This window comes from Engraulis encrasicolus, chromosome 20 (assembly GCF_034702125.1).
Source record: "Engraulis encrasicolus isolate BLACKSEA-1 chromosome 20, IST_EnEncr_1.0, whole genome shotgun sequence".
Lineage (NCBI taxonomy): Eukaryota > Metazoa > Chordata > Actinopteri > Clupeiformes > Engraulidae > Engraulis > Engraulis encrasicolus.
The window spans coordinates 49,761,650-49,774,149 of NC_085876.1; the positions used below are offsets into that span (position 1 = coordinate 49,761,650).

At 46.5% G+C, this 12,500-nt stretch overlaps 1 protein-coding gene across 1 annotated transcript in view; it reads right to left on the reverse strand.

The window, feature by feature from the left end:
* The window catches only part of grhl2b (grainyhead-like transcription factor 2b), a 93,388-nt gene that overhangs the window by 42,600 nt on the left and 38,288 nt on the right, over positions 1–12,500 (reverse strand). Inside the window, exons 9-11 of the mRNA XM_063186076.1 lie at positions 3,465–3,623; positions 2,016–2,073; positions 1,223–1,362 (exon numbers count right to left, since the gene is read on the reverse strand). Of these exons, the coding sequence (XP_063042146.1) occupies positions 1,223–1,362; positions 2,016–2,073; positions 3,465–3,623 (357 nt within the window). The remainder of the gene's footprint in view (positions 1–1,222; positions 1,363–2,015; positions 2,074–3,464; positions 3,624–12,500) is intronic.

Genomic DNA, 12,500 nt, shown 5'->3' on the forward strand with positions numbered 1-12,500 from the left:
CCCATCACAGTGTGTGTGTGTGTGTGTGTGTGTGTGTGTGTGTGTGTGTGTGTGTGTCTGTGTGTGTTCTGCACTGCAGAGTGCTTCTGATAGCATTTTCATGGCCCATCACAGTGTGTTGTGTGTGTGTGTGCGTCCGTGTGTGTGCGTCCGTGTGTGTCTGCAGTTCTGCACTGCACAGTGCTTCTGATTGTACTCTCATGGCCCATCACAGTGTGTTGTGTGTGTGTGTGTATGTGTGTGTGTGTGTGTGTGTGTGTGTGTGTGTGTGTGTGTGTGTGTGTGTGTGTGTGTGTGTGTGTGTGTGTGTGTGTGTGTGTGTGTGTGCGCGCGCGTGCGTGTGTGTGTGTGTGTGTGGCTCTGCACCCCTATGAGGTTGGCTCAGGGTTGTGTTGTGTGAGACACCTGAGGGTCGTTTCTTTCAGCTGATTCATTTGTCTGCTTGTTGTGTTTGTCTGCTTGGCTTGGCATTGCCACCTGACTGCTGCTAATTCACATTGTCAGCAGGGAGGGACAGAGAGCTCCAGTGTGGTGCTAGTGGTTTGGTTGTGTGTGTGTGTGTGTGTGTGTGTGTGTGTGTGTGTGTGTGTGTGTGTGTGTGTGTGTGTGTGTGTGTGTGTGTGTGTGTGTGTGTGTGTGTGTGTGTGTGTGTGTGTGTGTGTGTGTGTGTGTGTGTGCGTGTGTGTCGACGTGACGTTCCGACCTCTCTGTCTTCCTCAGATTCACCCTTTTTTTTTTGTTCAGCACCAGGGATTGTGCATAAGTAACTCTCTACAAGTTGACATTGGCAACAAAATGCTAATAAAACTAAGCTGTAGCTAGTAAGAATTTCAGTCTCACTAGCCACTTTGACAGCTAACTTATTCTTTGGCTGAACAAATCACAGTAGTTACATCAATTGTTTGTATTTAAATACAAGCATAGTCTAAAGTTTGTTGGACTGCGTGTGTATGTGTGTGTGCTTGTGGTTGTGTATTGTGTACAGGTGTGTAAAGGTGAGGGACTGCGCGAGTGTGTGTCTGTGTGTGTGTGTGTGTGTGTGTGTGTGTGTGCGCAATGTTGGTTATGTGTGTATAGGTGTGTGTGTGTGTGTGTGTGTGTGTGTGTGTGTGTGTGTGTGTGTGTGTGTGTGTGTGTGTGTGTGTGTGTGTGTGTGTGTGTGTGTGTGTGTGTGCGTGCGTGCGTGCGTGTGTGTGTATGTGGTCAGGTGTGCGTGCCTCACCTGCCCCTGTCTCTGTAGGTTTCCAAAGTGCACGTCGGGGATGAAAAGCACCGGCTGGGCCTCCAGGTCCCCCATGGTCTTGAAGAAGGTGGTGTCCGATTTCTTGGACAGAGCGATCACTCCCATACTGCCGTCTTTCGCTACCGGGACCAGGAAGAAGAACAACACACAATTGTTTGCTTTTTTCTTTGACTTTTTTGGTCGCATTGGTTTGTTTGTCCGTTTGTCTGTTTGTCTGTCTTTCTGTCTGTCTGTTTGTTTGTTTGTTTGTCTGTCAGCTGGATAACTCAAAAAGTTATGAAGGGATTTGGATGAAACGTTGCTGTCTTTTCCTACCAGGACAGGAAGAAGAAGAACACATATTTGTTTCAAATCTTCTTTTGTTTCAGACATGTAAAAGTTTTATCTTTTACCTGACATGTTTAGACGGTGAAAGTGTCAGGTAAAAAGATAAACATTTTACACTTTACACAAAAAGGAACTTGAAGATTTGATATAACTTTAAGACGTAATGAATGTCACACATCTACATACATTTGTTTGTTTGTTTTTTGCTTGTACGTCCTCAATCAGAGAGGGTGTCCTCGGGGTGATGTGTGGGGAACAGATCTGACCTTTGGGAGTGTGTGTTTGTCTAATACTATAATGTGTGTGTGTGTGTGTGTGTGTGTGTGTGTGTGTGTGTGTGTGTGTGTGTGTGTGTGTGTGTGTGTGTGTGTGTGTGTGTGTGTGTGTGTGTGTGTGTGTGTGTGTGTGTGTGTCCTCGGGGTGATGTGTGGGGAACAGATCTCACCTTTGGCTTTCTTGCGATTCTGTTTCCTCTCCTCGTCTCGTATCTTGCGCTCCGCCCCCTGCGGCACATTAAGACCCAATTCCATTACTCTCTCAATCAGCACAGACACTGATTGATTAGATTACATCAGATTATATTGAATTAGAGATTAGATAACATCAGATCATATTAGATTAGAGTCTTTATGTCCCATGGGGATATTTGTTTTCACATTAGACAAGTTAGGTAATCGGGTTCATCAATAAGTCAGATCTTTTTTGTATAGGCCTGGTGCAGGTGCAGGTATGGGGGAAACCCTGGTTTGTGTCCACACAGGTCCATACGGCCCTTGGAGGACTTTATAAAATTGGAAGTGGCCCCTCACATGAAAAAGTTGAGTGCATGGTTTAGTGCATCACGATTCAAGACAACCCCAAAATCAGTACATTGACTACATGACGAACACTTTCAGTGACAGTTCCATACTAGGCTCAGTGCTCACTGAACGGGCTGACTGAATGAATGTGAAATTCCACTGGTCACCACCAGAGGGTAGCAAACAGTAGAATCAACCATCAACCATGCAGCAAAACCACCAGTGTTTTAAGTTTAGACTCTTAACTCGTTGAGTTTAGACTCTAAGACACGACGTCATAAATTTGCTATTACCAGAATGGCAATGACCATTCTGGGGGGGCGGGGGGGTTCAGAGTCAAACAGAGTCACCCATGTGCTGAGGTTTTTCCCCTTATGCCTCAATATTTATATATAATATAAATGTCTGTATGAGCACTGTCTATGTCCATACTGTCTTAAGTCCATGTATAAGTACTGTCTATGTCTATACTGTCTATGTCCTTACCTAGATTAGTCTATGTCTGTATGGGAAAGCAAGAAATGTAATTTCAAATTCTTTGTATGACCAGTGCATGTAAAGAAATTGACAATAAAACCTACTTGACTTGACTTGAATATACTGTAATACACAATGTGGATGCATGACAAGTGTTCTCCTCACCTCTCCCTATGTTATGCTGTTCTGGTTGCTCTGGTAATGAGTGAATGCTGGCATGATGTTGGCTACCACTGCTCAGTGTTTTTTGTTTGTTTGTTTGTTTGTTTATTTGTTTGTTTTTTATTTTAATATTGTACAATGATGCTGAGAGCTTAGTGTAAGGCGCTTCCAAATAAAATGTATTATTATTATTATTATTGTTATTGTTACCTTGTCACAGAAGACCATGATCTGGCAGAAGGCTCTGTGCTTATTATTATTATTATTATTAGTAGTAGTAGTAGTAGTAGTAGTAGTAGTAGTAGTAGTAGTAGTAGTCACCTTGTCGCAGAAGACCTTGATCTGGCAGAAGGCTCTGTGCTTATTATTATTGTTATTATTATTATTATTATTATTATTATTATTATTATTATTATTATTATTATTATTATTATTATTAATAGTAGTAGTATCACCTTGTCGCAGAAGACCTTGATCTGGCAGAAGGCTCTGTGCAGCGGCTTGTTGCTGCGGTTGTTGTAGCTGTAGGTGTCGATCTGGATCATGAGGGGAAGACCCTTCACCCCCTTCTGGGATGAGAAGTCCGTACTCAGGCAGTTGACCGTGATGAAGATCTGGGGGGCATTCCAAGAACACGGTTAAAGGGACACTGTGTGAGATTTTTAGTTGTTTATTTCCAGAATTCATGCTGCCCATTCACTAATGTTACCTTTTTCATGAATACTTACTTACCACCACCATCAAATTCTAAGTATTCATTATGACTGGAAAAATTGCACTTTTCATACATGAAAAGGGGGATCTTCTCCATGGTCCGCCATTTTGAATTTCCAAAAATAGCAATTTTTAGCTGCAAAAATGACTGTACTTGGACCATACTAGAAAATATTTGTTTATTACTTAGTAAACTTTCATGTAAAGATCAAATTTGGCAATTGGCAGCCCAGTTTCAATGAGCAGCATAGTTGCAGTACCTTTTTTGACCATTTCCTGCACAGTGTCCCTTTAAGTGATAAACCTGGCTAAGTTAACCTACAGGAAGCGCTTAACCTACTAACAACAAACAAACCAAAAAATGGTGAATAAACAGACAAACAAATGTAATGTAAACAAACGTGCATCCTAAAGAAAACGTCCTCTTTGATTATTTTGTGCTCAAGCAAGTCACTGTGATGAAAATCCAATGCTGCAAGCGAGTAAAGCAAATAAACAGGCAGACAGACAAATAAACACAACAGTTCTGTAAATAAACAAACATCATGCACCGATGATGGCCTAAGGACCAAAACACATTTGCAGTGGACATGATGGCTGATAAATGCATGATAACGAGACTGAACTTGCGTGTGTGGTTTTCTCAACTTTAAGCCGCAAATACACAAATTCATCCTGGAGAACAAGTCAAACAGAGTCAACTAGCAGTAGCAGTCAACTGGCAGCGGCAGTTTAGTACGATGAAGGTCTAGCGCGGTCAATGAATAAACAAACAGTGAATAAATAAACAAATAAATAATAAAAAATAAAGCATGCTGGAGAACATGTCCTGCCTTCTCATTCTACATACAAAGCACTACACTGCAGTACTAAGGCAAGGTTCAGTATCTACATATTTTGTCAAAATTGAGTTTAGACTGAAATGGTTCTTTTTTTGGGGGGGGGGGGGCACCAGTTGTGTATTGCTCGAAGAGTGTTTTATCGGAGCTAGAAGAGCGTAGAACTGGGATGGAACCGGGACGGAGCCAGCATCGACACTGTGTCGGTCAAAACGAGGTATGAGTGAACCCTTAATGTGTTGTGATGTTGTGATGCAGGTAAGAGTGACACAAGGTTCCACAGCCTGATAATAACAGTGTGTGTTACTTGCTCTGCTATGCACTTGTAAGATCAAGGGCCTATACTACAAAGCTGGTTCAGGATAAGTTAAGGTTAAGTTAAGAGGTAAATCATCTAACACAACCGCTTTTCCTAAGAAAATGACGACTCAAGTCTCTTCTATTAGATAATTTACCTCGTAGCCTCTTACTGCAGATGGGGTCGCCGGCGGGCCTATTCACTATTTATTGAAAATACTCAACTACATCATAACGACATTGCTATGACGGTGCAGAGAGCCTAAGTAACAGATTAAGACATAGACATTACAATTTTGGTGACAGTAAGGTTATAACATAGGCTCTGCACTAAAGGGTTAACTTAACCTTAACTTATCCTGAACCAGCTTTGTAGTATAGGCCCCAAGTCCTCTGCCATGGCTTTGATGACAGACACGTGTGGTAATGTTGCTGTTGTTTTATCGCTACATGTGTCACCTGAGAGTCGGTTATGGTAATGGCCCAGCCTGCCTGCCACAGTATGTGAGAAAATTTCTGCACTTCACTCCCATCAGTCTTGCCTGCTTGCTGCAACTTGTCATGCTCTTTCTCTCTCATACACTCACACTCGTGCACACATGCACGCACTCACACGCACGCACACACAAACACACACACAAAAACACATTGTCACACACACACACACACACACACACACACACACACACACACACACACACACACACACACACACACACACACACACACACACACACACACACACACACACACACACACACACACACACCTTTGCCTGCCTGCCAACATGTTTCAATCGAGAGATGCAAGACACAAACACACACACACACACACGCACACGCACACGCACACACACACATACACACCTTTGCCTGCCTACCAACATGTTTCAATCGAGAGATGCAACACACACACACACACACACACACACACACACACACACACACACACACACACACACACACACACACACACACACACACACACACACACACACACACACACACACACACACACAGACACACAGACACACACAGTGCTGTGTGTGATTCTCTCTCACCATGGGACTTCCTTAGACTCCTGTTCTTAGAATGCAGGACATATTTTATTTTCAATGCTTCCCCTTTAAAGTCCTATTCCTTTTAAAATACACAGAGCCCAACCCATGGCTAAAAGAATTACAATGACCATAACAACGGGCCTCCATGACAACCACTTTCAGTTATATGTTAACTTGTGTTTAACTGCAGTTGACAATACTCCAAACAGCCTTTGGGGGGTTTTGGTACAAAGTAAATGGCAGCTTGTTGTTACAGCTGATTGTAGGATATGCTACGTGCACATGCGGCAACAGCACATGCGTACCTCCGAATGAGTGAGCACAGCTTCCACATGGCTATGCTGAATATATGTGATATGGCCTTTAACTGTAGTTCACTTGTAGAGAGTTACTTGTGCACAATCCCTGGTGCTGAACAAAAAGATTACGTAGTTTTTGAAAAAAGGTTTGCACACTCCTTTGGATTTTTTCTTCTTTAAGTTATTTTTTTCTTTTTATTCATTCATTCATTGGAATCTGAGGAAGACCGAGAGGTCGAAACGTCATTGCCATTGAATGAATGAATAAAAAGAAAAAAATAACTTAAAGAAGAAAAAATCCAAAGGAGTGTGCGAACCTTTTTTCAAAAACTACTTTAACTGTAGTTGACAATAATCCAAACAGCCTTTGGGGGGGTTTTTGGTGCAAAGTAAATGGCAGCTTGTTACAGCTGATTGTAGGATATATTACGTGTCAAAGAAGAAGGAAAAATCATCTGCACACTATTGCTGCTCACCGATTTAATCAACACAACGTTTGGACCTCAGGCGGTCTTCATCAGGTGTACTGTATAGGTCAATATACACCTGACGAAGACAGCCTGACAGCCTCAAAACGTGTTGAATAACTTGGTGGGCAGCAACAGTGTGCGGATTCTTCCTTCTTCTTTGACACTTAGTATATCCTACAATCAGCTGTAACAAGCTGCCATTTAACAAGCTGGCATTTACTTTTTACCAAAACCTCCCAAAGGCTGTTTGGATTATTGTGCGTCTTTGTTTGATCCAGCGCCTGTTTTACTGGATGTGTGCACATCCCTCGCACTACTTTGGGATATGCTCCGTGCACATGCACCAACAGCACAAAGCTCAGAACGGTGGTTAAAGGGGCGGAATAACTGCACACAGGGCCCATGGGCAAGACACTTATAGGGCCCCCTATACAGCTTGCCAAGCTCACAACAGGGCCCCAACCACCAATAAAGGAGGGCCCTGGGCCCAGGGGCAAGTGCCCTGCTTGCCCTCCCTATAGCTCCGCCCCTGGGTGGTTCCCAAAAGTATTCAGCAGGGACCCCTTTTGGCCTTCAGAATATTTTCACGAACCCCCCCCCCCCCCCCCCCCCCCCCCCCCCCCCCCCCAACACACACACACACCCACCATAGTCTGAGCCCAGCAATAGATTTCTAACAATATCAGTGGACAAACGATTAATGGAAAATCTAGCAATCGTAGCCTTTTACTGCAGATGGGGTTGCCGGCGGGTCTATTCACTATTTGCTGAAAATACTCAACTACATCCAGACAACATTTCTATGACAGTGCAGAGAGCCTTAAGTAACAGATTAAGACATAGACATTACAATTTTGGTGAAAGTAAGGTTATAACATAGGTGCTGCGCTTAGGGGTTAATGGACAAATGAATTGCCTAGGCTCATAGTGCTCTGTGTTCTGTAGTAGTGTAGTGTAGTGCTGTGGTAGTAATCTTTTCAATTACTATTACATGAATTCTCTAGCACAGGGTTTCCCAAACTGGGGTGCGTGGCTTGCCACAAGGGGGTGCGTGAGCTGAATTGAGCAATGGCGGATACGTGTATTTTCATTATGAAAATAAAGTAGTTTTTAATTGTATGGTGAATTGTATGCTTCAAAAAACATCAAGCCTATTGGAAATGAGGATTCCCCAAATTACTCTGCATAATGTGCAATGATTTGTGCAGTGAAGCCATATTTAAGTGGCCATAAGTACACCAAAACATTTGCTTAGGGGGTGCGCAAACCACATTGAAAGGTACAAGGGGGTGCGCAGGGAAAAAAGTTTGGGAACTACGGTATGTGCATGATGAGGCAACGAAAAAAAGAAAAAGTAGCTGGGAAGATTCATTTGGCAGTCAGTGTTGCCAGATTGGGCGGTTTCACGCCCAATTGGGCTGCTTAGGAAGGCCGTCTGCGGGTAAAAATGGCACTTAAGAGAAGAAAAAAAAAATCACCCAATTTTTGGCCATAGAAATCAATAGAAGTGGGCAGGGTTTAGTGCTTCCAGGCGGGTTTTGGGCATTTTTTGGGCTGGAAATCATCAGCCTCATCTGGCAACCCTGCTGGCAGTTTGTCATCGATAGACAAAAGTCCTTTCTTGTGTGACTAAATATTAAGTCATGGGACACTGAGATTATTCTCACACACAGAGAGCAGTGTGTGACACTCCCTTGCACATCAAACTGCACATAAGGTGAGGTTGGGCATATCACACACACACACACACACACACACACACACACACACACACACACACACACACACACACACACACACACACACACACACACACACACACACACACACACACACACACACACACACAATTTTCCCACCATTTCAACCGTCTCATCAAACCATGTCTCAGCTTGTGAGCCATAGAAAGAGCTGCTTACACACACAAATACAAAAAAACAAGGGTTCCCAGAAGAAAAGGTTGGGAATTGTTGCCTAAAAAGGGTCAGCATTGAACATTGATAGGTGACACTACGTTTCAAACTGGAAAAGGGATGTCACTTGTACTCTAACCTACTTAGTGCTCCCAGTCCAGGAAAAGTGAAAGCCCTGCAAAAGCCCAACTGGGAAACTCCAACTCCCATTGTCATTGTGACACAGCACATAACGAAATTGCATGTATGCCTCACCCGTGTAAGGGGGCAGCCCTTAATGGTGCCGCAAGGGAGCAGTGCGGCGGGACGGTACAATGCTCAGAGTACCTCAGTCATGGAGGAGGAAGGGGGAGAGCACTGATTACTTACTCTCCCCACCATAATTTAAATTTCAAAGCGGGGGTACGCGATTTGTGACGTTATCAATTAATTAGACAACTTATCATGTCAACCCCCTTTTTGTATTGTAGATTTTTTTTTTAAGTCTCACTTCAGGAGAAGTGGGTGGACAGCGTACCCCCGCGTACTGCGCCCACTACACCCCTGCATGTGATCCACTAACACAAGCACAATGGCCAGTTGCAAATAGCTGACTGAACGCCTCATAAACTCCTCCATACAGCCTCTCCTGGCTCTCTATGCACTGTAGATCAATGGCTGTTTGGGCTACTCTAGGCCCTAGACCAAACAGTATGTATGTATGAAGGAAGCACTGGCCATAAACTTCAAGATTAACCCCCTAGACTCTAAGGGGCGGGACTCTGGAGCTTTATGGCCAGTGCTTCCTCTGTTCTGACCTGGTCATCTTGGAGTTTGGGAAGTTAGTGCGCCGCACCGCACCGCACCGCACCGCACCGCACATCCATCCTTTACTATAGTGGTTCTCAACCTTGGACTTTGGGAAGTTAGTGCGCGCACCGCACCGCACCGCACCGCACCGCACCGCACCGCACCGCACCGCACATCCATCCTTTACTATAGTGGTTCTCACCTTGGAGTTTGGGAAGTTAGTGCACCGCACCGCACCGCACCGCACCGCACCGCACCGCACCGCACCGCACCGCACCGCACATCCATCCTTTACTATAGTGGTTCTCACCTTGGAGTTTGGGAAGTTAGTGCGCGCACCGCACCGCACCGCGCCGCACCGCACATCCATCCTTTACTATAGTGGTTCTCACCTTGGAGTTTGGGAAGTTAGTGCGCGCACCGCACCGCACCGCGCCGCACCGCACATCCATCCTTTACTATAGTGGTTCTCACCTTGGAGTTTGGGAAGTTAGTGCGCGCACCGCACCGCACCGCGCCGCACCGCACATCCATCCTTTACTATAGTGGTTCTCACCTTGGAGTTTGGGAAGTTAGTGCGCCGCACCGCACCGCACCGCACCGCACCGCACATCCATCCTTTACTTTAGTGGTTCTCACCTTGGAGTTTGGGAAGTTAGTGCGCCGCACCGCACCGCACCGCACCGCACATCCATCCTTTACTATAGTGGTTCTCACCTTGGAGTTTGGGAAGTTAGTGCGCCGCACCGCACCGCACCGCACCGCACCGCACATCCATCCTTTACTTTAGTGGTTCTCACCTTGGAGTTTGGGAAGTTAGTGCGCCGCACCGCACCGCACCGCGCCGCACCGCACATCCATCCTTTACTATAGTGGTTCTCACCTTGGAGTTTGGGAAGTTAGTGCGCGCACCGCACCGCACCGCGCCGCACCGCACATCCATCCTTTACTATAGTGGTTCTCACCTTGGAGTTTGGGAAGTTAGTGCGCGCACCGCACCGCACCGCACCGCACCGCACCGCACCGCACCGCACCGCACCGCGCCGCACCGCACATCCATCCTTTACTATAGTGGTTCTCACCTTGGAGTTTGGGAAGTTAGTGCGCGCACCGCACCGCACCGCACCGCACCGCACCGCACCGCACCGCACCGCACCGCACCGCACCGCACCGCACCGCACATCCATCCTTTACTATAGTGGTTCTCACCTTGGAGTTTGGGAAGTTAGTGCGCGCACCGCACCGCACCGCGCCGCACCGCACATCCATCCTTTACTATAGTGGTTCTCACCTTGGAGTTTGGGAAGTTAGTGCGCGCGCACCGCACCGCACCGCACCGCACATCCATCCTTTACTATAGTGGTTCTCACCTTGGAGTTTGGGAAGTTAGTGCGCCGCACCGCACCGCACCGCACCGCACCGCACATCCATCCTTTACTATAGTGGTTCTCACCTTGGAGTTTGGGAAGTTAGTGCGCGCACCGCACCGCACCGCACATCCATCCTTTACTATAGTGGTTCTCACCTTGGAGTTTGGGAAGTTAGTGCGCGCACCGCACCGCACCACACCGCACCGCACCGCACCGCACCGCACCGCACCGCGCCGCACCGCACATCCATCCTTTACTATAGTGGTTCTCACCTTGGAGTTTGGGAAGTTAGTGCGCCGCACCGCACCGCACCGCACCGCACCGCACCGCACCGCACCGCACCGCACCGCACCGCACATCCATCCTTTACTATAGTGGTTCTCACCTTGGAGTTTGGGAAGTTAGTGCGCGCACCGCACCGCACCGCGCCGCACCGCACATCCATCCTTTACTATAGTGGTTCTCACCTTGGAGTTTGGGAAGTTAGTGCGCGCACCGCACCGCACCGCACCGCACATCCATCCTTTACTATAGTGGTTCTCACCTTGGAGTTTGGGAAGTTAGTGCGCGCACCGCACCGCACCGCACCGCACATCCATCCTTTACTATAGTGGTTCTCACCTTGGAGTTTGGGAAGTTAGTGCGCGCACCGCACCGCACCGCGCCGCACCGCACATCCATCCTTTACTATAGTGGTTCTCACCTTGGAGTTTGGGAAGTTAGTGCGCCGCACCGCACCGCACATCCATCCTTTACTATAGTGGTTCTCAACCTTTTTTGGACAAACGCCCCCTTGACCTAATCACAAGCCTCACAACGCCCCCTTGACCTCATCATAACCCTGCCAACGTCCCCTTACTATTACTGTAAAACTAATGCCCCGAATGACAACTAAGCACTGACCCCTCTCAGCTGTATCCTTCTCAACGCCCCCCTAGGGCTCCCCAACGCCCCCTGGGGGGCTGTACCGCCCCCGTTGAGAAACACTACTCTAAGGAGTTAATCTTGAGGTGTATGACCAGTGCTTCCTCTCTTCTGGCCTGGTCACCTTGGCTTTGGGAAGTTTGCGTGCACCGCACCGCACATCCACAAAAACAGTAATCCAGGTGCTAGGGGGTTAATCTTGAGTTCTGACCTGGTCACCTTGGCTGACCTGAGTTTTTAGATGATTTTCGGGATCTGATTATCTGATTGCTTTCGGGATTAATACATTTTCCTCTACTCTACTTTACTCATGTTGTTACAATGGGCTGCCGGTGGGCCCATCTGCACAAAGAGGCTACCACCCACCCACCCACTCACAACTCAGACAAAACGAAGAAAGGCAGGCAGTCAGGCAATTAGGGTAGGAAACTAAGGTTTATTGCCAGTGGTTCCTCTAATATAGTCTGGTCTAGTCTGCTTAGCAAGACATGGACACTTAACCATCCACTCAACTCAATCAAACAGGCAGGCAGTCAGACAGACAGGATAGGACTGAGGCAAGACACACATACTGTATATGTGTTTGCTTGACTGGTTTAACCCATTTACGCCTAAGGCACCTGCAAAAAAACGCCTGCTGAATGCCTAAGAACCGTTTTGGGAAAAGGTGCCCTCTACTTATTAAAGCCTAAATATCCTCCGAAGCACATAAAACATGAAATAAGTTGCATAGAGCTAGGGCCCTGCCTCATCTTCCATTACAATTCCTTCAGCTCTAACATACCCACATTTTTTATTTAAAAAAAAGCTCAAATC